Here is a 27997-nt window from a genome sequence, read left to right on the forward strand (position 1 = left end):
ACACCAGAAATTCTCAAGCTTCATTGTCTCAAACTCCATTCGGATTTGGCCATTGGCTCGTAATTCAATGAGATCTTTCATCAAATCACTATCGTTGATGGAATCCAGGTTAAAAAGAAATGGATCCAGTATCCATTTCTTTGCCACATCAAGATCTCCAGTGGAAAAATATCCTTGGAAAGAGTCACTCAACTGTTGCAAATGCTTTGTCACTTCAGTTGCGATGGTCATTCCTTCATTTTCCTATTGTATGAGGCTTCTTTTTCTTGGCACACAAATATGCAACTTGATAGGATGATTGTAACAAGGGCTTCTCAAGTGACACAAACCCAAACATCCTCAAGGTTCCGCGAGAATCAGATCGTGCCCTTGTAGACTTCAGGGTGTCAGTGTCATGTCCAGCAGCTGCACCACCATGCTGTTTGTTGAAATGTTCAGACAGCATCGATGGTTTGAGATTGGCTTTTGAAAATAATGAGCTGCATAGTACACATTGTGGTCACTGATTTCTATCCTTCTCTGTTGTACAAGTGAACCCATAATGAAAACAGTCGTCATTCCATTTGCGTTTCTTTGACATGGCAAGAGTTACTGAAAAGGGTTTCATTTTATATATGAGAAAATATATAAGTGGAGATGGGGGGGGTCTATACACTTTTAAATGCATATTAAATATATGTAAAATAGTTTTGTTATTACTTACCACAAATAATAGTGCAGTAGGCACACAAAAATACGCAAGTACTACCCAGAGATGTTGCAGAGTTTTGCTGTGGAAGTAAACTGTAACCAACACGCTAAAAGTTAGCGGCTAACTGAATTCAAACAAACCCGCGGCGCTGCCACATCATCATCTGCGCAGACGTCAAGAAATACCCAGCAACATGGCAGTACACTGTATTTTGTAGCAAGATAATTTCATTGCAATGTATATTACAGTAATCATTAAAAATGTATAATGTTAATAAATACATAGTTTTGATGAAACAAAGTAGATGTATTTATGTGCCTGTGCTTAATTTGTGTTTTCGATGATTTACCTTCTAAAAAAATCTGGCATGTCTTGCACCCCCAGAAAGGGCATCTCGCACCCCCAGAGGGTGCATGCGCCCCAGGTTAAGAACCACTGATCTAGCCCATCCTCCCATGCTGTGGCAAAACAACAAAAAAGATAATTTTTTATGAATAGGGGCCTGTATTGGGGATGTGAAGGTCCAGGGTTCAGATCCTGTTGATTCAGGTTGTTTTATGGTTGCATGTGATGATACCCTCCCCCTTCCCCAGTGCCACAATACTCTTTGTAAGCAACTGGCTTATTTAATTCATGGTGAAAAATATCTTTTAAAACATACTTGTTCCTAAGTGACAAAGTAACTAGTATCTACCAATTTTTGTTTTAAGGTGAAATAATGCAGTTCTACAAAGGGTCACATCCAAGTTATCCCTATGTTCAAACCTGATCTAATTTAACCTCAGAGCCAGACCACAAAAATGTGCAGGAAAATAGTGATCTATATATAGCTATATAAAGATGTTCCACAAATGTTAACTATATTCTGATTTTTCCAAATATATTTTGGTTTTAGGATCTGAAAATGCTTGTGAAAAGACTTCATTCATGTTTTTGAGACAAGAGTTGCCTGTAAGATTGGCAAACATAATGAAAGAAATAAGTCTGCTTCCAGACAACCTGCTAAAGACACCTTCAGTTCAGCTGGTGCAGAGCTGGTAAGAACTGTCTTGTATTTCTTATTCTTACCTTTAAGGGTTATTGTTGTGCAAGTAAACTAAGAAATACTAAGAAACTAAGCAACTGCGTAAGAAACTCTTCAGATACATGTTTGTTATATGGTAACATTAAACAATTTCTTCTGAATGTGATTGTTACTATCTAAAATTCTATTTGAGAGAGTGTTGAGTATTTTACTTCTAGCTGATCATCATGTTTTTACTCCTTGCTTTTCTTTCAAGAAGAAACAGACTAGTAAGTTTCACTTCTGTTTATAGTTCATATTCAGTCAGTGTCATTCATCCTTCTAGGTTAAGGACATTGAAAAGGCATTTGTTTATGTTTAAGATGTTTCCTAATTTTAAGGCCAGAAGGGACCATCATGATCTAGTCTGACCTCCATAACCCATAGAATCTCAACCATCAGTTTCTGCATCAAGCCCATAACTTTTGTTTTATTATAGCATATCTTTTAGAAAGATCTCTAGTCTTGATTTAAAGATTTCAAGTGATGATGAATTCATCATATCCCTAGATAAATTATTCCAATGGTTAATTGTCCTGAGGGTTAAATTTGTACCTTATTTCTAGTCTGAATCTGTCTAGATTTGGCTTTCAGCCATTGGCTATTATGCCTTTTTCTGCTAGATTAAAAAGCTGTCAGCCATTAGAAATCTCTTCATTTAAGTACTTATAAACTGATCAAGTCACCTCTTAACTGTCCTTTGGAAAATAAGTAGATGAAGCTTCTAACGTCTGACTAGGGGCATGTTTTCCAAACCTGAAGTCATTCTTTTAGCTCTTTTCTAAACCTGTTCCAATTTTTCAACATCCTTTTTGAAGTGTTGATACCAGAAGTGGTTCAGTAATAGTCTCACTAATGCTGCATGGAGGGAGATCACCTCCTCACTCCTGCTTGATGTTCCTTTGTTTATACAGGGAGTCCTCGGACTTACAACACAATTTGTTCCTCAGAATTGTGTTATAAATTGAAATGTTGTAAGTTGAAACTGCTTTTCCCATAGGAATCAATGGTATGAAGGGGGGATTGGTTCCTGAACCAAGGGTTGATACACTATTTTCACCACAATAATCCAGATTTTTGTACAAAATGAATTATAGATAACTAATGTTGCAACATCAACATATTTACCGTACACTGCATTTTGTAAATAGCATCCAAATAAATATATAAACTTACTTATCCTGTTTAGGAGTACTTGTGACACCTTAGAGACTAACAAATTTATTTGAGCATAAGCTTTCGTGAGCTACAGCAATTTCAAGCAAACTTTATGCAAATTGAGTGTCAAGGGTGAAACAAGCGTTGTAGGGGCGAAACAGGCAGTCAATTGAAAAGCGTCGTAAGTCCGAGGAGTCCTTGTATATCCAACGATTGTATTACCCCTCTTAGCTACAGCATCACACACAAGGCTTGTCTACACTCCCCTATAGTTTGGAGTGCAAGGGTATGAATAGCAGTGCGCACCAAAGTGCTGCTCTCTAACTCCCCTGTCTGGATACTGCTTGTTCAAACTAAAAGGTTCCTGTTAATGTGAACTAGTTTGTGCTCAGTGTCCGCATGAGAGAATTCCAGAGCAGCACTTTGGTGCACACTGCTATTCACACCCCCATAGTCTGAATTGCGAGACAGTGTAGACATCGACTAAGATTTCATGTTCAGTGGATTATCTACTATTACTCCAAATTCCTTTTCACTGCCTCTGCATTCCAGGATACAGTTCCCCTTTTGTAAGTGTGATCTACATTCTTTGTTCCTAGATGTGAGTTTGCATTTGGATGTATTAAAATGCACGTGTTCAAATGAGCCTGCCTTACCAAGCAATCCAGACCTGAATAACTGTATAACTGGTCTGCCCCCTCAATTTTCTACTGGGCCAATGTGTCATCTGCAAATTTTACCAGCCATGATTCATCAATAATCCAAAAAAAATATTTAGTAGCTTTAAGCCAAGAACAGATCCCTGTGGAACAACATTAGAAACACCTCCACTGGATGGTGGCTCCTTACTTAGTTATTTTGTGATCTGTTAACTAGTTTATAATCCACTTGATATGGACTACATTGACTTTGTGTAGTAGTTATTTCATAAGAATGTCATGTAGGGTTCAGAGAAATGCCTTACAGAAGTCTAAATATATTATGTCAGTTACCTTTATCATTTTGGGTGAGATTAGCTAAAGTTTGAAGAGACCTGTTTTCCATGAAACAATGCTGAGTGGCATTGATTATGCCACAGTCCTTTAATTCTTTGATCCAATGCAATAATTATGGAGAAGCTGATGAGAGATTCAGTTTCCTAACTGCCAATTTGTACTCATGGCTATCACCTTCCTATTTGTTATAATATTTTTAACAGCTACTTTCATTTCCTCTCTTAACCAGGATTGTTTTAACCTAAAAAGCCTTTGATTATGGAATTATATTTTTGGGGCAACTAGAAGCATTCTTAAACAATTCACAATTAACAATAAACAACTCACATTTTGAGGTTTCAGTTTTCCTACCACTCGTTTTGCTTGCCATTGTGTAACTTTGGGAATTGGCCTTTTTGAAGCATTAAAGCATACTGGTTGGGACTATTCTGTTTGCACATAAATGGCATTCAGTCATGATCATTTGCATCAAGGCAGCAGTCAGTTTATCTTTATCCATCAGAATGAGGTCCAATATAGAATTACCCCAGATTGTTTGCAATACTTGTAGAAAGTTGTCAACTATAATTTAATTATAATTAAAGTTATCATCCAAGTATGTTATACCAGTGGCAGCATGAGACCTCTGACTTATGTCTCCAATATTGAAGTTCCCCATCATAATGCAATTTTTCTTTCTATACATTATAAGTAGAAATTGAAGGAGCTGCTGATTCTGTTCCTTCAGCTGATTTTGGGGTCTATAATGGACTTCTACCTAGTAACTCCATCTTGTAATTATCAGTTAGAATGTTAATTCATAATCATTCCAGATCCTGTTCTTCTGACTTATCAATATTTATTTAGGGTTCTACCTGCCTCCCCTTCTGTTGACTCTCTTTCCTAAATAGTGTATCCAGTGATTTTAACATTCCACTTATGTGACTCACCCTATCAGGTTTCATGTTTCTGATAGTAAATGAGCATTTCTAGTTCTTCTTGATTCCCAGCCTTCTAGCATTGGTATATGGGAGAATATATTTGATTGCCTTATGCCCCTTGATTCTTTACATGCGTGCTAGCTAGAGTCTCAATTATATGCAATGTGTTTATCCCCTTGGATGCACCCTCCCAACTATTCTAGCTAGTCTGTTCCCCCCAGAAGATTGGTTCTCCTTCTGAGATGGAGGCAGTCCAAGCCCTACATCTTTCTTTTTCCATAGAAGGTGATCCAGTGTTCCACAAAACCTCTGTTTTACACCACTTACCTAGCTTTACACTTTACACAGTTTACCTGTAGTATCTTCTGTTGTCTCTCTTCTCTCACCCATAGGACAAAGAAGATCTAAGATCCTTACCTTCCTCTCCATTTTAAGATCTTGGAGCCTTCAATGATCTGCAAAATGTATCTAATTAAATATTCATGGTAAATAGGCCCAATGGCCTGTGATGGGATATTAGATGGGGTGGGATCCGAGTTACCCAGGAAAGAATTTTCTGTAGTATCTGGCTGATGAATCTTGCCCATATGCTCAGGGTTTAGCTGATTGCCATATTTGGGGTTGGGAAGGAATTTTCCTCCAGGGCAGACTGGAAGAGGCCCTGGAGGTTTTTCGCCTTCCTCTGTAGCATGGGGCACGGGTCACTTGCTGGAGGATTCTCTGCTCCTTGAAGTCTTTAAACGACGATTTGAGGACTTCAATAGCACAGATATAGGTGTGAGGTTTTGCAGGAGTGGTGGGTGAAATTCTGTGGCCTGCGTTGTGCAGGAGTTTAGATTAGATGATCATAATGGTCCCTTCTGACCTAAATATCTATGAATCTATGAATCTATTTCTATTGGATAAGTCATGGAAATATTGGATTTATGTTTTGTAAAATCTGATTTTAACAAATATAAATGTTGGCCCAAACTGATAGTGATGTCCCTATTAGTAGTAGGTTTTTCAAGACATTTTCTAGAGCGTAACCATTACTATACTGAACAATCATGCACTAGCAGTGAGATTAAATACATGGTCCAGTACTGAAGATATTTCCATTTTTATGTTTGTTATTCGTACCTTTTTTTATGAATTTAATATAGGACTACTTTTCTTTTGGCAGTAATGTTTTTGTTTTACTGATTAAGAGCTTTAAGAGATTAGCTCATTTTCCTCCATACAGCACTTAAAATAAATCACAGCATTAGCCATATCAAATATGTAAGTGTGGCAGCGGCTTACTTAGTTTGACTTTGGGCTCACCCACTGCCTCTGTTTCCCTGTTTAGGATTCCATTCCCAAACCACACATAGGCTCTCATGTTGCAAACATGTCCCTTTGTGGGTTCTGATGTAGTAAAACAACATCACAGTTCAATGTCAACTTAAATCAAAACCAGTCTTTCCTTAGCCCTACAGTTCCTTCAACCCTTGTCTTTCCCTTAGGGTGGCATAGAAAGTCCTTTCCCAGGTATTCTCTAATCATAGCTCTGTTACATGAGCCTTCCTGTATTCTGGAGATCTCTCCTTCTCTAACTGAGCAGACTCCCTCTTTTAGGAAGTACCATTGCTGATCTGAGGATCAGGTGGCTTCCTGATGATCACCTCGTAAGCCAGTCTAGACCTGGCACAGGTCAGGATGAGCCCCATCCTCTTTAAAGGGCTAATGCACCATGTGGCAATAAGAATGTTACTATGTGTGTACTGGTTTGGGTGGGTGGAGAAGTCTGCCTTCAGTGTGTGGGTGTGTGTTTAGAATCTATCCTCCACCCAACCCCCACTTACTTCCCTGCACAAAGATGATTTATTGGATTTTGAGGGGCAGGTCTAATTTTGCACTTTAAAACATCATCTGAAGAATTTGACTTTAAGATCAGCCCTGCAGGAAAAAAATCATCATAATTTTCATCATTTTAAATGTAGCTATACTGAACACTACTCACTTAAAAACCTGCCAAAGCGTCAGGAACTCCTGGGGGAATTCTGCAGCAAAAAATAAAAATTTGGTGCCAAAAATTTAAAAATTCTGTGCACAATATTTTAAAATTCTGGAAAATTCTGCATATTTTATTTGTCAAAATAACACAATATAATCACACCAGTTTCAATTATTTTGGTAATTTATTTCAAAATACCTATCAACAAGTATGTCTGTAACAATACAGACAACAAAAAAGATTCAGGAAATGTTTTGGACATATAGATTCCCTACTAGACATATTAATACATAATTTTGAGTAATAATTCATTTAAACTACAACGAAGAAACGTATTTTCCACACCCCTCAGAAGCAGTGCAGAGGCTTTGGGGAGTCAGGGGTAATGGAGGAGCTGAGGGAGAGTAATTGCTGAGAAGGTGGCTGGGAGTGAATGTGGAGGGCTGTTGAGTGTGGTTGGGAGAAGTATGGAAGAGGGGGGTTGGGTGTGGGGGAGGGATTGTTAAGGAGTTGGGGAGCCTGGCTGACCCCTAGCCTCTCCCATTCAGTCAAGCACATCTGCCCATGTCTCCATGAGGCCCTGCATCCCCTGCCCTCATCCTCATGTGTCCCTCACCCCACTCAGCCACCCCATACCCTTGTCCCCATGTGGCCCTGCATCCCCCTGCCCTCTGATGGCCCTGCGTCCCACTCCGCCCTGCCCCAGTCTGTCCCGCAACTAGCCTTTCTGAACCCCAGTCTATGAACCCCCAGCAGCCCTGTGGGCCCCACTCTGTCCATCCTCCATATCCCATCTCCCCTCACCTGATCCCACAGGCATATCACTGTGAGAAAAGCAGCCTCTGCTCTCTCCCTATTGCTCTTAGCTGCTACGGTGAGAAGGCTGCCCTCTGTTTTGCTGCCACATCAGACCCTGGTGGTTGAAAGGTGTAACTGCAGCCCCTCTCCAACAGAATGTATTTTCTGTGGAGAAAAAAAATCTGCAGGGGACATGAATTCTTCTCATGTGCAGTGGTGCAGAATTCATTCAGGAGTAATCAGGTAGAACTTAGAATGAATTTAATGAGTGTTAAATTCATGTGAAAGTGAAAAATTGACAGGGCAGCTGCTCATATAATAAAATACAAATGTGTCAATTAAGCAGTTACATTATTGAGAGGCTTACGGGAATGCATTTTATTGGGAAAGTCGCTTATTTCATGAATTTATTTAAAAAAGCAGAACAGGAAAAAACATTTTAATGTATATTATAGGAAAACTGACTTGTTTATGAGTTATCTCAGCCTCGAGAAGCATTCTGAAACTTGTGTGCATACAACCCTGCACCTAAAGGGTGTTTTAAATTGGCCAGATAAATAGAACACTATGTTTAATCTGTTACAGCCTGTTCATTGTAAAAATTCAAACTTGGCATACAAGTAGTTCTCAAAAAAGCTGTCAAAATAGAGTGCAAGAAAAATATGACTAGCTTCTTCAAGTGTGAAAAACATTTTAAAATGATTTTACTGAGTTTTAATGATTTTTTTTTATCCATTTGAATCATTTAAAATTTGTAACAAACTAAAAAAAAAAAACACTTTTGGCAGGAGAACAAGCCCCAAGGTATTTTCAGCATACAAGATATTATTTTGAAAGTTGAAAGTGCCTGAAAGTAGGGGCTAGTAATGAAAATGCCTCTTTAACCATAACTATAACATGACTGTTGTGGGTCTGTGCTATTGTTCATGATTACAAGCTAACAAATGTTAAAAGAAAATTGTTAATGTCTTCACAAAATAGAAGATCTGTATGGAATAGCATGACAAAAATCTAGCATACAGGATTTATGTTTTAGGTATGTTCAGAGTCTTCAGGAAATCCTTGACTTTAAGGACAAAAGTGCAGAAGATTCAGAAGTTATTCATAGGTAAGTGTGTTTTTAAAATACTTTAAAGTATGTATATTTATAAACAATGGCAATTGATGGTTCAGATGAAGAAAATCTCTAAGGGTATGTCTACTCAGCAACTAGACACCTGCGTCTGGCCCAAGCCAACCGATTTGGGTTCGCAGGACTTGGGCTGTGTAGACTTCCAGGCTCACTTTGGAGTCTGAGTTCAGAGACCCTCCCACTTTGCAGGGTCCTAGAGCCTGGGCTCCAGCCCGAGCCTGGAAGTCTACACAGCAGTGAAACAGCCCCACAGCCCGAGCCCTGCGAGCTTGAGTCAACTGGCAAGGGCCAGCTGTGGGTGTCTAGTTGCTGTGTAGACATATCTTAAGGGCCTTGACCTTTTAGTAATGGATCATAATATGACCCACAGTTTTTCACTAAATCAAGAAAAATGTTTTGTTTTTGATTTACCAAAAGTATAATTCTGGTCCCCAAAACTCAGTTTCTGTGAAATTGTAGAAATTGAGAGTGAGTAGAATAGTGTGGTTTAGATAATGGCACATGCAACCTTTTACTTTTAGTTCAGTTCAGGTCACCAGTGTCTGAAGGTAGTTGCCATCTGACAGCCACATGGTGATCTCTGCAAACATTGTTGGTCTCACTTCAGTTCTTACTGAAAAACATCTATCTATAAACTCCCCTATTATATATGGCACCCTTATTGGTAATTTCAGTTTAAATGAGGCTCAAAAGTGACTATCTTTTTCTGCTAGGGTGGTTCTATGCTATATCAGTAAATAGTGGGCTTCACTTTCCTTTGCTGACAGGAATTTAATGAGTGTTAAATTCACCTGAAAGTGAAAAATTGACAGTTCATTAATGTTAGGTTTACAGATACTGTGATAACAATCCGGAACCGACACAATGATGTAATTCCTACAATGGCTCAAGGTGTGATTGAGTACAAGGAAAGCTTTGGTGTTGATCCAGTGACCTGTCAGAATGTGCAGTATTTTTTAGATCGTTTCTACATGAGTCGCATTTCAATCAGAATGCTCCTCAATCAACACTGTAAGTACTACTGTTACAGGGGAAAATTCATGAATGGAATGTGTTGGTATATCTTATGTTTATCTTTAGGTATTGATTATTTCCTTGAACATGCTGCTTACAGCATCATCTTGATCCATTTGGAAATACCTGTGTATGCCTATAAAGCATTTTTTTTGTCATCAGCAAAGCAAATGAACCATTTTTCTTTAAGAATGCCACAGCCAGAAATTATAAACTATGCTTATTCTGTTCCATTCAGCAATGCTGAAGACATGAAAATTGTGAAATTTTATTGCCTATTAAACGTTATTTTCTTTGTTGGCAGCTTTGCTGTTTGGTGGAAAAATTAAAGTTAATCCAGCTCATCCAAAACACATTGGAAGCATTAATCCTAACTGCAATATTGTTGAAGTTATTAAAGGTAAATTCAGGCAGACCAGCTGAACAAGAATTTTGAAAAGGTACATTAAAATCTATAGAGAACTAATATAAATTAGGTTCTTCTTATATTGTACTAATATCATCCTTATGTAGAGCAGAAAACTCCAGTTCAAATTTAATATGATTTTGTAGTTAAACCAAAGGTCCACAATAAGAGTGCAGAATATTTTTGGTTTTTAGTTGATGTTCTTTTCAATAAACTACAAAACATCTGAAAAAAGGAGGGAAATGTATTTTTTGTATTTACATTTTTCTGTTTTGATTTCCTGTAGATGGCTATGAAAATGCTAAGAGACTTTGTGATTTGTATTACATGAGCTCTCCAGAACTTGTGCTTGAAGAGTTGAATGGTAAGTGTGTGTGGAAATTGGGGATCCTCCTCTTTCAAATGAGGAGCATCAGGCTGAGCAGAAGGTTTTATGATAGTTTTCCACTGTTGATCTAACACAGTGTCTAAGGGGTCTGCGAAAGGTTGTTGTTACCATAGAACAGTGGTTTTCAACCTGGGGTCAGTGAACCACATCTAAGATTTCCACTCCATTTGGACCTCCATTTGCAATTTTTTAGGGTTCTGCAAATGGAAAAGGTTGAAAGCCACTGGTCTAACAACTTTTAACAGCCCTGTTCCCCCTTCCCCAAGATCTTTTGTATCTCTCTCCACCTTTCAGTCTTTTCAGTATGTCTACAGCTTTCTCATATGCTCCTCATCTCTGTGCCTTTGTCTTATTTTCCCCTCCTAACTCTTTTTATCTGTACAGTTCATAGATCCAGTCAGTATTAAAGCTGTATTCCAATTTCTCTCTTTCATTTAGCTATCAACTACTTGACTTATGGGTCCAATTAGTTACTTAGATGTGCCCATGTAAACAAGTATTTACACCACCAATTGTGACAAAACAGCTTTTGAAAATTTGACTACAAGCATTCATACACAGATGCAGCAGAATTCTTATTTTTTAAAACTAATTGGGAATTGGAGTTCATAAAATCAAAAAAATTAATGAAATTGAACACCTCAAAATTACAGTGGGAACAGTGCATAAATTGAAATATGGTGCACAGGATCACATTTTTTAGTCCTTCAGACCGCTGCAAAGCAATTTCCAATGCAATAAATGCATTCAAACGCAAAGGAATGTTGACTTGTTTTTTATCAATATGTTGTTACGTGACTTTGGTTTTTTTCACCTTTGGGAAAAATGGTTCGTATAAAAGGTCATCTGTACGATTGGCATTTGTAAAATTGAGATTCTAGTGTACAGAAACATGCACATGTATGCGTGTATTAAAGTTACTTGAGCTCATCCAAAATATAGCGGTAGCATTGATCCAAACAGCAATGTTTTTGAAGTTATTAAAAGTAAATTCAGGCAGATCTGCTAACAAGAATTTGGAGTGATCTAAATTGCATCTACAAATAATTGCATGAGCAAAAATACACCCCCTATTTATGCCTGCAAAAATGAGGGCACACGAAGGAAAGCCTGATTAAGGTTGGACTAAAAGTGAGGCCTTAATTATATTTTATAAGCACTTACCAGTTTTATTCTTTTGACTTTGGTAAGTTTACCATTCCGTGTCAAGGTAAAATATGTTCTCCTCCATACTCCTAGCCTGAGGGTTGGAAATATTTGTAGAAAAAAGCATGTTAAATGCTGCAGGTGCCTCTTAGAAACTTTGATTGTATTACGAAGTATGATAAATCACACTAGTTTACAGTGTAGTTACAGTTTGGATATACAATCATAGGAATGGAGGGGTGGAAGGGACCTAGAGAAGTAATCAAATCCAGCCTCCGGCACTGTGGCAGGACCAAGTAAACCAAGGCTATCCCTGACAGGTGTTTTGTCTAATCTGTTCTTAAAAACCTGTGATGGGGATTTCACAACTTTTCCTTGGAAGCCTATTCCAGAGCTTAACTACTCCTATAGTTAAAAAAGTTTTTCCTAATATCTAACCTAAATCTCCCTTGCTGCAGATTAAGCTCATTCTTGTCCTACCTTCAGTGGACATGGAGAACAATTGATCACTATCCTTTTTATAACAGCCCTTTACTTATTTAAAAACTGTTATCAGGTGCCCTCTGTCTTTTCTTCTCAAGACTAAATATGCCCAGTTTTTTTAACCTTTCCTCACAAGTTTTGTAAACCTTTTATAATTTTTGTTGCTCTCTGGCCTCTCCCCAGTTTGTCCATATCTTTCCTAACGTGTGGGACCCAGAATTGGACACAGTACTCTAGCTGAGGCATCACCAGTGCTGAGCAGAGGGACACTACCTCACATGCTTTACATACAACACTCCAGAATATTAGCGTTTTTCACAGCTGCGTTACATTGTTGACTCATATTCAGTTTGTGATCCACTATAACCGCGGATCCTTTTCTGCAGTTCTACCACTTGGCCAGTTATTCCTCATTTTGTAGTTGTGCATTTGATTTCTCCTTCCTAAGTTAAGTTTTTTGCACTTGTCTTCATTAAATTTCACTTTGGTAAATTCAGACCAATTCTCCAGTTTGTCAAGGTTGTTTTGAATTCTAATCCTGGCCTCCAAAGTGCCTGCAATCTCTCCCAGCTTGGTGTCATTTTTAGATTTTATAAGTATGTTTTCCACTCCATTGTCCAAGTCATTAATGCAAATACTCAATAGTATCGGACCCAAAACTGACCCCTGTGGAACCCCACTAGATTCACCCTCCTGGTTTGACAGCAAACCATTGATAACTCCTCTTAGAGTATGGTCTTTAACTAGTAGTGCACCCACCTTAAGCTAATTTCATTTAGACCCCATTTCCCTAGTTTGCTTATGAGAACGTCAGGTAGGACTGTATCAAAAACCTTACCAAAATCAAGATATACTACATCTACTGCTTCTGCCCTATCCACTAGGCCAGTAACCCTGTCAAAGAAGGAAATTAGGTTAGTTTGGCATGATTTGTTCGTGACAAATCCTTGCTGGCTATTCCTTGTAACCTTGTTACCCTCCAGGTGCTTACAAATTGATTAATAATTTGTTCCAGTATCTTTCCAGGTATTGAAGTTACAATAATTGGGCTATAATTTCCCAGGTCCTCTTTTGTTCCCCTTTTTAAAGATAGCTGCTATGTTTGCCCTCTCTAGTCTTCTGGGATCTCAACAGTCCTCCAGGAGTTCTCAAAGATAATTGCTAATGGTTCCGAGATTGTTTCAGTTAGTTTCTTATGTACCCTAGGGTGAATTTCATCAGGCCCTGCCAATTTAAAGAATATTTATATAAGTTAGATATATTCAACCTGTTATTTCCCTATTTTGGCTTGCATTCCTTCCCCCTTGTTATTAATATTGTTTTGAGTATCTGGTTGCCATTAACTTTTGTTTTGAAGACTGAAGCAAAATAGGCATTAAACACGCCAGCCTTCTTGATGCCATCAGTTTTTACCTCTCCTTTCCCTCTAAAGTGGAAGACCTACACTTTCATCATTCTGTTGTTCCTAATGTATTTAAAGAACCTCCTCTTATTGCCTTTCAAGTCTCTAGCTAGGTGTAACTCATTTTGTAACTTAGCCTTTCTGATTGTGTAGTTACATGCTTGTGCTGTTTTTTGTATTCCTCCTTAGCAATTTGTCCATATTTCTATTTTTGTAGGATTTTTTTTTATTTTTTTTTATTTTTCAGGTCTCTTAAAAGCTCCTGATGAAGCCTTATTGGTGTCTCACTATTCTTCTTATCTTCCCTTTGTATCAGGATAGTTTGCGGTTGTTCCTTTAATATTGTTCTCTTGAGAAACTGTCAGCTCTCCTGAACTCCGTTTTCCCTCAGATTTTCTTCATATTGGACCTTACCTACCAGTTCTCTAAGTTTGTTGAAGTCTGCTTTTTTTAAGTCCATTGTTTTTAGTCTGCTGCTCTCACTCCTTTATGGTTTTTGATAACTCATTATCACTAACGAATATAACTGGAATTGTGTTTATTATATTAATTATGTGATTTAATTACTTAGTTACTATGTTTCATACTTAGAATATATATTTTTAGATTTTTAGGTACACTAATTATGCAAGGTCCTGCTACACTGTAATTATGCTTTAATGTAGTCAGCTGGCTTTATGGATTAGTGTTAATTACAGGCATTAAATTCATAAAGCGTGGCCACAGTTGAATCACACTGTAATTGCAATGTAACTGCAGTGTAATTAATCATTATTGTAAAGTGTGACAATTTTTCAAGGCCATCTTTTTAAAAACAATTATTTCCCCTTCCCAATTTTATTACTAGAAATATGTTCAAATAAGATCTCAGCTTCTTCCCATTCCCTGGAAGTTGTAGGGCTCTGCACTCATTGTGTCCCATAATCTTGTTTCTGACATCTCAATCTCTACAACAACTAATCATGACATCACAAACGCAGGATTTGGACTTCAGAACAAATGTTTTCATGGATTTCTATTCAGGTTTTTTTTTCATTTCCCTGTACTGTGTTTTATCAGTGAAAACAGCCAAAACAAAACCAGATTCTAGTTGTTGTTTGAACTACTTGGATATTACCAAAACTAACAGTGGGCTTCCAGTATGTTGTCTAATTGATTGGGTTACTTTCTTTTCCAGCAAAATCATCAGGACAACCCATGCAAGTAGTATATGTACCATCCCATCTCTATCACATGGTTTTTGAACTTTTAAAGGTTTGTACAGTAGGATTACAAAATCTGCATGGCATGTTTGTGTACTGAGGTGTGTATTTGACATGTTGAACTAATTTTTAAACAACAACTTGCAAATTTGTCCCTGCAATTGCAAGATTCAGACATCTAAGTTCCTGACTGCACTCACAGATCAGGTAGATAGATGTCTAAATCTTATCATTTGTACACAAATGACTGTGTGTAAAATCAGAGGCTTTGAAAATGTGTCCTGTATCTTAATCATTCATACAGGAATACTAAGACTTCTATATCAAGCCACATCTCTTCAGATTCTTTTCGGACATACAGAACCTATGCATGCTGTAATTAAATCACACTAGTAAAGCAATTCAGAACTAAAGCTACACTTTTTCATAGGCCTGTAGACTACTAATTTTTTTTCAGATTGACTCTGATTGGAGAACCAGTGAATTTAGGACATCACACAAGATGGATAGGTGATGATTGAGAGATAGACGGTGTAAAACTTTGTTTTTTATTAACAGTTGGTGGTATTCAACTCCAATGGCTTAATTAATCCTTGGAGAGAAGATGTTTCTGTGAGAATTCAGCTCCTCTCCCATTAAAATAAGGTTAGCTCATGATATACATCTAAGTCTCCCCCAGTAAGACTGTAGCAAAACCAGGCAAGACCAGACTTGATATTCCTGTGGTAAAAAGCAAGCAGGAAATATTTTTGAAGAAGAAATATGTTTATTATATCTTTATACAAGTACAAAGAAGCAAAAATGGAAATACAATCTATATAGGGGCACACATAAAACTGTTTTCCTAAGTTGACATTTTAACAGCACAATTTAAAAGTTACAATCAAATCTAAGATTTGATTAAAACTACTTATTTTACTTTAATTTTAAATATTTCTCAGAATGCAATGAGAGCCACAATGGAACGCTATACTGATCGAAGCGTTTACCCTCCAATTCAAGTACATGTCACATTAGGCAATGAGGATTTAACTGTGAAGGTAACTGCTTTGTTTGATACTTAATTAGTCTGATGGAAAATAGTTAGTTCAGAACCTGTGGGGAATATTTTATTATGAATGGGTGATGTGACACAAAGTTTGTACCAATGCTGATAATGTATTGTGCACGGAATAAGACCTCTGTGGGATTTCAGGCCTTGGGTCAGTGATGAGTGGAAACATCATAAAGTTGTCACAAGTCTCATGTGAATGGGAGATTGTGACATCACTTTAACCTTTCAACATATTTATTATTTTTTGTAGCTATAATGTGAATAAACCATGTTCCTGTTCAAGGATAAAGTGCCAATTTAGGAACGAAAGATAGCCAGAGTTGTAGTTTATCCTGACCAGGTGGAAGTGACTACTTGAGTGAGGTGCAGAACAGGTTTGGAATAAAGTAAGTCCAGCACAGGTTTAAGCCTGCCTATGGTAGGCCTTGCCGATATTTCTTTTAAGGGCAGCATTTCTCTTATATGGTTAGTGGTGGATTTCCAAGGTTGGCTGCAGCGTATAGGTTTTCCTTAGAATTTGTCTTCACATAAGTAGAAACAAATCTTCAAATTTGCTCTAGTAGTAAATGAGTACTAATACATTGCACTGCTATGTAGCATCTTTGTTCCTAAAGTGCTGGCTAAAGCACTGAGAACTTTGCACCCTTAGGATTCAATTGACATGGCCATTGCTTACTTTTACTGAACCTAACTTCCTCCACATGAAGATTAGAAATTAGAAGGAATTAAAAAGCCGTGCAAAACGTATAAGTGGGGTGTATGGCTTCTAAGGGTATATCTACACAGTCCGCAGCAATGAACCTCCCAACCCATGTCAAAATTCGGGCTTGTGCCGCTGTGCTAAAATTATCAGCATAGACAGTTCATGCTCTGAAGCCTAGGCTTCAGAACCTGAGCACCAGCCTAAGCCGTAACTTCAAATTACCATCTACACAGCTATTTATAGTGCAGTAGTGTGAGCCTGAGTCTGTCAACCTGGGTTGGGAGGCCCACTGCTGCAGGCTGTGTAGACATAGCCTAAGTAATTCTGTGTAATTGTGGACAGTGCTTTTGGAGACAGCATTTTGGGAAACGTCATTAACCTCAGCTGGGATTTTGTGTGTATAATATTGCTGTGATTTATCAGCTGATGATTTTCTTTATAAAGTCTGATCCGATGATTTAATAAGGACAACTTGAGATTGTATAGTCTTCAGACTTTCTTTGGACTTTATTCTTTATGAAAATCAGCTTGTTTCTCTGTTCTCTTTTATATACAGGAACCTAAAGTTAATAGTGTGGTCATTCATTTTGTAGATAAGCGACCGTGGTGGCAGTGTTCCTATGAGGAAAATTGACGGACTGTTCAACTATATGTATTCAACTGCACCACGTCCCCGTGTTGAGACATCACGAGCAACACCTCTGGTCTCTAAGCCTTTTTTACTTTGTCCTCTTGAATATGGTTGATAGTTGGGAAGGCAGAAATTACCTGCATCTTTGCACTACTACGTGTTTTGGAGATAAATGAGTAGTCTAGCAATTCTGGTGTTAAAAGTTAAAGTGCCTTTCTGAAAAGAAAAAAAAAATTATAGACACTTACAGCATTAAACAGAATTTGTAGCCTTAATGGTAAATAAGAAGTGCAGATATAGAACACTATATTTACCAAAATTTGAGTTTGAAATTCTGTTTCTTCAAGCGCTGAAGGAGAGAACAAGGAGCGACATTCCTTGAACTGTTGTAGAGTTACTGTAATCTGTTTCTAGGCGAGTACAGGACTTTGAACTTAGGTCCTGGAAGCAGAGTAGAAAAGAAAATTAATTTAGGAATAGAAATTAAATTTAGGATTTTAGGAACTTCTGGTTGTAAAACTGCCCCTTCTTTTGGATCAAGTCCACACTTGTCATTTTGAGTGAAATAGCCGTTCAGTTGTATAATCCTGACAAGAACAAAAGTACATAGCATGTAGTCGTGCTGATAAAGAGCTTACTCCCATGGTCCTTGCAAACTCCTCGTGGCTTCAATAGATTTAATTCAAGTTATTTGGTTCCAGAGATACTGCGCAAATTAACTAGTGATTAAGTGAAAGGCATAATATTTCTAACTTTTGCTCAGTGTTTAATTGTTAACGATTTAGGACAGGGGTTTGTCAGACTTTCATAGGCCACAAGCAAATTTAAGGAGGTTGCCTCTTGGGCCACCTGCCCTTTCATTGGCACTCATAACATCTCTGTCTTAAGTCTCTACCTTCTTAAGATCAGCAACAGCCAGACTAGTGGCTCCATGGGAATAGAGATAGTCATCCAATTTTCTGCAGCAAGGCAGAATACTTCTACTAGTGCTCTTGCCTTGGGATAGCTGCAAGTAACAGCACCAAATACTGTGTTGTATGGCAGCCCTCAGAGGGAGGGTTTACTTTTTGCAGTCCCCAGGCTCTGCAGTCCTCTCCCCTCCCCACAAAGAGCTAGGAATGTTTTTAGGTAAATGGGTAGGAAAGGAGGGAAACTTGGAAACATTGGTGTATGGAGGAGTAATACTTAAGATTGGAGTCCTCACCACCTCTCTGATCTTATATAAGTGATTACTTTTCTCAGATGCTAACATGTCCAGTAATACGCTGACCCTAGCTGGATTTCCTCTAAATTAAGAAGTGCAGATATTGGTCTGCTATGCTGACAGTCTGCAGATGATGCAGTTAACTCAAGTGTGCTTTTATCTCTCCCCGCTACCCGCTTTTTTATCAGGCTGGATTTGGTTATGGTTTGCCTATATCACGTCTGTACGCACAGTACTTCCAAGGAGATCTGAAACTATATTCCTTAGAGGGTTATGGTACAGATGCAGTTATTTACATAAAGGTATAGTTTACCACCTTTTGATATTAGTCTTAATGTAACTTGTAGTTTTAATAAAGTTTAATATATGCTCAGCAAAATATACTTCACTATAGCTTCTGCTCTCTTTACAGGCTTTATCAACAGAATCAATCGAAAGGCTCCCTGTGTATAACAAATCAGCTTGGAAACATTATGTGGAAAACCATGAAGCAGATGACTGGTGTGTGCCAAGCAGTGAACCAAAGGACATGACCACATTCCGCAGTATATAATTGTACAACAGTCCAGAAAAAGTAAACATGTTTTTGTTGTCTGTTTGCAAAGGGATTGTTTAGCAGGTTTACACCAAACATGGTTCAAATACTTTGTGAAATAATAGGAAGTTGAAGTCCATAACTGTTTTCCTATACTACTTTAAGGAATTAACTGAATTAAAACAAAGTATGTAGATTAAGAAATACAAAGTGGAATAAATTACGGGTGTATTTCCAATTTACTTCTGTAGCTAGATCTTGGGAGTAGTAATTTTAGATTTTATACAGTGTCTAGGGTAACTTATTTCACACAACTTAAACTCTCCTGATGGAAGCATTATTGAAATAGCAGCTAGCCAGAACTGCTAATACCAGTTCTTTGTATCGAGCATTGGATGAAGTTCTCAAATGATCTCAACACTGATATAAGAAACATTAAAGTAGTTAAAGCATTAAGGTTTATAAAACCCATTATGCAACCTTTCACATTTTCTACCATCTTCTAGCCAAGGAGCTCAAAAGCACTTTACAAACCTGAATAAATTTAGCAAAATTAGAAACAAATATCTGAATTTAAGTACAGAAGCTCCAGTAGGCAATCATGTATTGGTTTACTTTGTTCTGAAATCAGTGAATCTGAACATACTACTAGTAGTAGATGCCTTCAGAGGGGCAAGGCAACAGCTGTACACTAAATTATTCTCAAGTTGTACTTGTATATTTGCCTATACTGTTTATCAGCTATGGAAATCATTTATTTTACAAAATGAAGCTTTCTTTTTGAAAATCCAATCTTAACTGCTGCCTCTGGTATAATGCATTGCAGGTATAAAATACTAGTTATGGGTCTGCTGAGAACTGTACTGAAAATTCATGAGAAACAGAAGTTGGCATACTTACACTTACTGTGAAATAGCAGCTTCTGAGGGTTTACAGTAAAGATTTGCAGGTCTTCCTCTCTCTTTCTGCAGGTAATGTCCAAATACCACTTGTGGGTAGCCAGTGGCTTTGACACTCTGGTAAAGCCTTGAACTCTGGGATCATATATTAAGTGACAGCAGTAATTACTAATATTCAGAAACTCTACTGCAAAATCTGCATCTTTACTGAGCATATCAGTGTAATAGTAGGACAACAGGACCTACCAGTTAACCAGGTGTATTTAAAGAGTGCAATTAATGTCAAAAATCAACTTTATTTTGCTATGCTCTTTTTCCCTATAATATTTTAGTATATCAGCTCTCTTTAGAGAGGGGTGCAACAGTGCTGATAGCTTCAACTGTGCTGCTGGCCACACCGGCTATTTAAGCCCATATAACAATGCCAGGTCATGCATGTACATTCCACTGAATTCTCATATCCCCAAAAACAGACTGCTGCAGAGAAGCACTTGCAGTCCCAGCGCCTAACTCAGATGACCAATCCTTAACTGCTCTATAAGATGAGGGTGAAAGATGTGCATGTGCCAGAAAGCACACACTATGTTTCAGCAGTCTACCAGGTCAAAATAGAGCAGGGGATGGTATAAGGGTCTGCCTGATCACAACCCTATGATTTCTTGTTATTGAATAGATAGGGAAAGAAGCTGGAACGGTAAGTATGCTATAGTCCTCTATTTTGTGAGGGATGACTTCAGATGAATTCCTCATCTGTAAATTGAGGATAGATAGGGGTGTTGTGAGGGTAAGTTTTGTTTGTGTGGCACATCACCATTGTATATAAGTGCCTAAAAGGCAATACAGTGTAATCAAATTAATGCCCCAATCCTGCAACTGAATCCAGGCAGGAAAGGGTTTGCGGAATGGGGTCAAAATTTATATAAAAGGAGGGGAGTGTTTGCTAAATGTTTGCAACTGTCACTCTTGACAGCCTAATACTAAAAGTAATAGAATTTGGTTTTTAAAATAAAGTTTCAAAACTTATGTTTAACATGTTAGAACTTTTTAGAACAATTTGTATAAAATTTTGAAATATTTAATCATACTTCCACTTAAGAATTAAATTGAACTGATTTTAGTAATGTCTAAGAACAAATATGCAAAATCATTCTAACAGACTATAACAGTCTGCCTGCAATGAACATCTATCCAAAGAATACAAGAGTTTTTATGTGGAATTACTGAAGTAGAAACCTTTGCTTGTATCTTTGCTACCTATGGCTTAACATACCTTTTGATTATTAGGAAAAAAAAGTCAGTGCCCCAAGCAAACTATTCCAATGTAGATATTTCAATAGTTTTTTCCTCCTCTGCTGGCTGTGGTGGAAATTAACTGTTTAGTAAATTTCAGAGTGTGCAGTATTTACTCCTAGTAAGAGTAAAGAGAGTTGACTTGCTATGTTTGATTTACTTCACCACAGTAGCTGGTTCAAAAGATTGATTTTATATATACACATCTTCATTACTGTACTGAAAAATAATCACTTATTGCTAGTTGGCTGTTGAATATCAAAAGAAAACAAACTGGTTGCAGATATAGTGAAATGGATAGTTATACTCTCTTGAAACACTGGGATTAAACCCTATATTTATATTTAGAATTGTTGGTTTGTGTGTAATAAAATGAAACTGCAATGTGAAATTTTTTATTTTATCATATTGAAGCAATAAATGTGTCCATTAATGCAATTTATAAAAATCAGACTTTCAGTTGACTTATTCTTTGGGTGATTGGGGACTGAAAAAGTTCGAAGGAGTCATCCAACCCTTTCAGGCCTCAAGTGCCAGGGGCTGTGGTAGGCAGGGATGTTCTCTTTCAAAGAGTAACTCATGCATCACAATCAGTCACCTTATCTGCACCTGTTCAACTGCCTCAGCACTGCAGAGACAGGCTTTTGAAACTAATATTCAGGTATCCTCCTAGATACAGCACTCAGCTTAATGGCCGCAACCTTCAGATGCTGTGGAGCTGGCAGAAGGAAAAACCTTAGGACACTACATCAATAACCTCCATTCCATCCATCAGCCCTTCATTCCTCACATACACAAGGAAGAGGGGACCCAGGGATGAGGGGGGAAACAGTGCCTGGCATTGCAGGTCTTGCACCACCCTAGAATTCTGACCAACCTGTCCCAGCAGACAAAAATTCTCCTCTTTTGCGAGCAACAAAGAACTCCTCTGGCCACTCAACCTCTGGAAATTGATTGATTGACTAGATGCCAGGAATCTACCTTAAATTCACTAATTTCCCAAGAATTAAAAATAAGCAAAACAATAAGCTGCTTTTCTGAATTAAAACACAGAACTGAAAATAGAGAAGACATTTAATAGAAATATGAACTTTACATTTTATTTGAAAATCAGTAGAGTGAATGTGCATTTTCACAAAGTCCTTTCCTCTCCTGAATTTCAGAGAAATCTTCCGTATTTTAAACACTTGAGAAATGTCAGAAGTGAAATGATCATTTAATTAAAAATAAAAAACATTAATTCATACATTTAAAGGAGAACTTGGTCCACATAATTGCAATATTCAAATTAGCAATTCAGAATTCCAAGATCTTGTAATTTTCTATTCCACTCCATGATGGAATTAACATTTTTATTCCATTATTGTTCTGGAAAAAAAAATCTAAGGAAGTGCTTTTGTAATATTTCTACAAGCTATTATGCAATTACACAAGAACACATATCAAATCATGTTCTAAACTATTCCAAGAATCAAATCCTCCTTTAAAAAGAAAGTCTATAGTCTACAATTGAACAATTAAATACAATGCAGAAACCCAGTGCTTCATTGATAAATTTTTCTACAATTCTCATCTCGGTATTTTAAGTATGGAAAAACAGTATTGTTTAAAATTAGCAAATACATAAATTTGGTCCCCAAAAATCTTGTAGAGAGTAGAAAAGAGAAATACTCATTGCAAATTGATCTTATTCATAGCATAAAACTATAAAACTATATTATTTAGGAAAAATATGTAAAAAATGATCTTTTATTTATGTTTACACCCTGTTCCAACACCCCATAGTGTAGCTTACGGAGAGAATTTAGTGTTATGCTTAGCATAAGTAGTTTGTGAAAACTACTTACATTCTACTTTCAGTAAGTTGCAACACATGAAATTCAAAAAGCAGCATATGACTACAGTAAATTTTGAATTAAAAATGGACCACTGGGAAAACACAAGATTTTAAAGAAAACAATTCATTAAATTTGAAATACATGCTTTGTTTTTTTAAATAAATTTGACATTGCTGTTTTCTTAAACTTAATTTTTTTCACTTTACAACATCAGTGGCAACAGCTAAACAGTGTCACACTTAACTTGATGACAGGATTTTCTATTGTCCATATGTCGGATTAAACCCAATATTTATAGTTTAAGTCAACTGCAAGAGTTGACTAATATTTGAATTAATACTTTCCCCCCCAATGTCACATCCCACTTTCCACAAACATATACGTTTCAATGGATATTTCACGCATATGGTGTTTTTACATATCAGTCATAGAAGCACACACAGTACTTAAGGCAGAAAGTTAAATTATTGTCTGTTAGTACAGGCAGAGTCAACTAGATATAAAAATATTGAAAACATTATTTCATTTTAATGGAACACGTAATGGGGAGGGAATACAGAAATTAAAGTAAATAACCTACCATGTTAAACTGTTGCACTTTACCTCCTCAATTGTACAATTATATACAATTTTGTTGCACTTCTTCAAGTTGAAGTAAGTCTGTGCTAAAATAAAACTAAATCATTTTAACAGCTTGATTCTACAGCGGCTACCACTCTGCCACTCTTGCGAACTTCTCTTTCCTTCTTTTGAACTTTGTCTTTCTGTTTTTCCAGTTTTTCTTGTGTTTTTTTAATATCCTTAATTTTCTTCTTTATTGTGGCTCGGTCATTTTGGCTGGAAACCCCCAGAGCCTTTAAGAGAAATTGTGTTTAGTTACTCTGGTTTCAAGAAAGTATTACGGAAGCTGCAAGAAATTGTACAGTTCCGTACATCTGACATAAAGGGAGTAAATCTGTAGAAGATCATTTACAGTTTTTTTTAACTGTAATGTGAGATGGTCGCCTTGCTGATAAATGGGGCGGAGGAGATGGGTAGCCTAGGTTTTGTATTGTTGTTGTGAATAGTAAGTTTCATGTGGCACTTAAAAAGTGGAGCATCTGAGACTTTCTAATGAGTGATATAACAAAATCAAATTGAACTGTTTTAAATTAATCTTCTGCTGACTCCCTTGATACAGCTGCATAAATAGTACATAGTAACAGCAGTTAGTGTGTATTCCTACTTCCCCGCTTCCTTTACAGAGAATGTTGCTGAACTCAGATCAATCATCTGCGGTATTTAGTAGCTTGAGAAAACCTCTACCTATGAAAACAACTTGCAGAAATCTAACAAGTGTCTTTTAAGACAGTCACATACAATTCTTGGAGGTTCAATGAACTGAATGAAACAAAGCTGCGTAAGCTAATCGGTGAAAAAGCTGCTCTTCGCCCCAGACACAGTAATACCTTTAAAATGCCAAAATCCAACTTGAAAAATTTGTTGGAAGACACAGTAAGGAAAAGTGGGTTTGTGCTTTTTTTTTTTTTTTAAATCACTTCATATAAAGCAAAAGGGGGCAGGCTCAAAGATTCCAAACCCCCACCCCTTAAAAAAAAAAAAGAAGGGTATTTTTTCTGGGGTGATTTTACATTGGAAATTCAGGTTCTGTTTGCCCGGGAAGACATCATCACAAATGAAGTTGAAAAGACAACACTGAGACAGTGAGAGCTAAGTAACTGAGAAGGAATTTATAGTTGCTGTTTAAAATCTGATTTTTTATAACATTTATTTTACTTCAGAGATTAGCAATTTGAGTTAACATTTGTGAGCGCCTTCCTGCCTCCTCCCCTGCCAGCACTGACCCTAGTCTCCCACACCTGCCACAGTGAGCCCATTCCAACCCCTTCTGCTGCATTGTTCCATTCTCATTCCCTTCCTAACCCTTTTTCTAGCTTATCATTGTCCCCTGACTCCTTCCTCTCACAATGCAAGCCCACCCTGGTCTCCGCTATCCTCAAGAAAACCCACAACACACATCCCACAACATTGTCTCTCCAACGGTTTCACCATCTCTCTCCTCCCAGTCACCTCAATTTTTCAAATATGCAGTCTAACACTGATGTAGTTAATCCCTCTCCATCAGCTCTTTATTTCAATCCTTGCAATCTCTCTTTTCTCCACTCTACTGAAATGATTGCAAGGTCCACCAGTCTCACCACTCGGGGGGGGGGGGGGAGGGAGGAGGGGGACACAGCCATGGGTAAGGCCAGATTCTGCTCCTGGCCCCACTCCCAGCGTTGGCCCCAGACTGGGAATGGAGCTGTGGCCAACGGCCAAGCCTGGGGACAGAGCTGGGAGCGGAGCCATGCTGAAGTTGAGATGGGACCAGGCGCAGAGACGGGAGCACCACTGGGGGCAGGACCAGAGCAGAGCTGGGGGCAGGGAGGGGCTGGCCAGCGCTTCCTCCCCAGAGCTGTGGCCCTGCTCCCTGCCCTGGGGGATGGTGGTGGTGCGGACAGGGTTAAGGTGGGGCACAACCCTCAAAAGTGTGGGGACCCCTGCTTTAAAGCAGTAATGTAACTGGGAACTGATTATCTGAGATTGCCTCTCACCTTGGTGCCACCTTTTTCCCAGTGGTCTGTCATCACCTCGGATCTGTTAACCTCCAGGTAATATTGTAAGGGCCAGCTTTCCACCCAGGCATTTAGAAAGGGAGTGTTATTTACTTATTAGGAACCATTTGTTTGTGATGGAGAAGTACCCTACTTGTTATACTGAATATTAACACGGGATTGTCTATCTCAGTTATTGTAAGCATTGCAAGAACACAGGGTAATATCTTTTAGTAGAAGGTCACTTTATAAATCAAAAGGATGAAATCAAAATAAAGAAGGGCTGAAACCAGTGCTCAATGAAGTCAATAGCCAGACTCCTATTTATTTCAGTGAGTATTGGATCAGGCCCTAAATCACCACACACATTTTTCAAAGTAATTTTGAAAAATCACTTGCCTCACTGACACCTGAGGTGTCATATATAAGGTATAGTAGACTTGTGATAGCAATACAATCAGACTTTTGAACCAGGGTTGGTTGTTCTTTCATGCCATGTATTAATCCAATATTAGGATAATATAAAAAGGAATCCTGTCAGCTTAATAGTTTTTTAAAAAATAGGTTTCTTTGACTATGTTACTTAAACCATAATAGATCATTATAATGGAATCTAAGAAGTAAATAATCTTTCTTTAAACACCACTTTGCTTGTTTACTTTTTGCATTGCTCTCAGGTAGGACAGTGAAAATAAACTAGACAGTTCACTTCTCTAGAGACTGTCATTTTAATTTCACTTCCAGGTTCTTAGGCTTTAGCACAGCATTCAGTGTAAACAAGCAATGCAGTCCCTTTAAAAAAAAATTCCACTGGACATCTAAATAAATTCATGGAAGCATTTCTATTAGTCTTGTGTTTGCAAAAGCATGTTTATAACTTAAATTTTGAGTACAACTGGACCTTACAAGGTACTTTTTAGGCAACTAATATAATATTAAAGGTAGATGTAGTAAAACTGAAAGCATCTTCCATAATTTTAATCTGCAAGCGTTTATACATTTCATCTTCCTTAATGACACTTTTGTATTAATGTGGACAGTAACATTTGTGAGTAGAGTGCATTTCAATTTTTGATCAGTAGATGGCAACATCTGATTTCAGTTCCCAAACAGCAGTGTTATTTTTCCTATCTGGAGAATTTGAGTGCAATACTGTGAAAATGACTGCTTGAAGTACCAACAGGCCACACTTCCCATAGTTATCTTTTAAGTTACTGAACATTGTTTTCTCTATTGTCCAAGGAAACATTTCTGTGTTAAGTTATAGGAAATTTAGAGTTGCAAATCCATTCCAAGAGACAGATGTATTTAAATGGCAAAGTTAAAGGTTCATAAACCTACATTTTTTCTTCAAAAAAGATATTCTAATCCCACTATTAGTCACTAGATTTTGGTTTCAGACTTTACTGAACTCTGTTAGAGAAAACCTCCTTTTAGAATAACACCTTTCCAATCCAAAAAGTAGTCTAATGATATGAACGAACGAAGAAGAGCTGGAATGGACATGCAGCATGCAATTATCAGAGGCAAAATGACCACCTCAGGGCTGCAGCTGGTTGTCTCTCTTGGGTTTTTTAAAAACCCAGCTATGTATCAAGAAAACATACAAGGAAAGGCTTCTATTTAATAATAAAAATAATAATAAAAATAATAATAAAAAAAGGATAAAAAAGATCAAAGTAGGCTCTTCAATAATGGTCAAATCAGAAAGTAGTAAGGTCTTAAGGAAAGGGGACTGAATTTTCATCTGAGGGCCATGGATCTGGATGAAAGTCAGATTTCTGAACTATGTAAATGAGTTAGTTGGGACCTATTTTGCTACCACTTTTGAGATAAACATACCAATCCCTTTTGGGGCTTTAGTTGCTTTGAGTTTTAACATATTGTCACTGAGGAAGAACTGTTTAGTTTGCGTTTTCATTCTATTATCACATCCTTTTCATATTATTTTGTTGCACTTCACCTTTAATTTGATGTCATTCACTAACTGATCTTCTATTCTACCATGCCAAGAGCACAGCAGTAACTGACTCTTAAAAAAAACCAATGTTCATCAATGCCTGAATAGGAAAAGGATAAGTATCTATATTTAAAAGATGTATGTATGAACTGGCAATCAAACTCCTAACGTATTTATACATTACAAATACACACAGGGGCATGTACTTACCTTCAACTTATCACTGTCAAGCAGCATTAACTGCTGTCCATCTATATTCTTGGCGGTAAACTCTGCAATGTATTGCTCCATGTTCATCCCCATCAACCAATGGCATACCTGTTGGGTTGTCCACTCTGAAATTGGTCTACTGTGCCACTGATTTTGTTTTCCTGTTGCTGCACATTCATCATCTAATGCCTAACCAATCAAGAAAGTTACAGTGAACAGTTTAAAATGAAACATTTTTCCGACTTAAGCATACATCAAATTTCAGTTACCGAGTTTGGGTAACAAAGTGTGTATTTTCAATAT

General features: G+C 37.5%; 2 protein-coding genes and 1 long non-coding RNA gene across 4 annotated transcripts in view; 1 reads left to right on the top strand and 2 right to left on the bottom strand.

Moving 5' to 3' along the window:
- PDK1 (pyruvate dehydrogenase kinase 1) overlaps window positions 1–21367 on the top strand; it is a 28581-nt gene extending 7214 nt beyond the window's left edge. The window contains exons 2-11 of the mRNA XM_074967598.1: window positions 1587–1728; window positions 8640–8711; window positions 9562–9746; window positions 10054–10149; window positions 10442–10519; window positions 14752–14828; window positions 15718–15816; window positions 17127–17237; window positions 18557–18670; window positions 18781–21367. Coding sequence (XP_074823699.1) covers window positions 1587–1728; window positions 8640–8711; window positions 9562–9746; window positions 10054–10149; window positions 10442–10519; window positions 14752–14828; window positions 15718–15816; window positions 17127–17237; window positions 18557–18670; window positions 18781–18921 — 1115 coding nt within the window. The 3' untranslated portion in view covers window positions 18922–21367. The remainder of the gene's footprint in view (window positions 1–1586; window positions 1729–8639; window positions 8712–9561; window positions 9747–10053; window positions 10150–10441; window positions 10520–14751; window positions 14829–15717; window positions 15817–17126; window positions 17238–18556; window positions 18671–18780) is intronic.
- Window positions 15604–19869, bottom strand: LOC141995983 (uncharacterized). Its single transcript, XR_012641454.1, has 3 exons — window positions 19804–19869; window positions 17479–17605; window positions 15604–17380 (listed from the first exon to the last, which is right to left on the bottom strand). It is a non-coding gene; the product is annotated as an uncharacterized LOC141995983 (long non-coding RNA).
- An 848-nt stretch (window positions 21368–22215) lies between the features above and the next one.
- Window positions 22216–27997, bottom strand: part of LOC141995979 (neurabin-1-like) — a 78114-nt gene continuing 72332 nt past the window's right edge. Inside the window, exons 17-18 of one of the 2 annotated variants that reach the window (XM_074967589.1) lie at window positions 27695–27883; window positions 22216–23784 (exon numbers count right to left, since the gene is read on the bottom strand). In XM_074967589.1, the coding sequence (XP_074823690.1) occupies window positions 23617–23784; window positions 27695–27883 (357 nt within the window). In that variant the 3' untranslated portion in view covers window positions 22216–23616. The remainder of the gene's footprint in view (window positions 23785–27694; window positions 27884–27997) is intronic. The other variant, XM_074967590.1, reaches the window with a different exon arrangement.

Source organism: Natator depressus, chromosome 11, assembly GCF_965152275.1.
Source record: "Natator depressus isolate rNatDep1 chromosome 11, rNatDep2.hap1, whole genome shotgun sequence".
In the NCBI taxonomy this organism is placed as follows: domain Eukaryota; kingdom Metazoa; phylum Chordata; order Testudines; family Cheloniidae; genus Natator; species Natator depressus.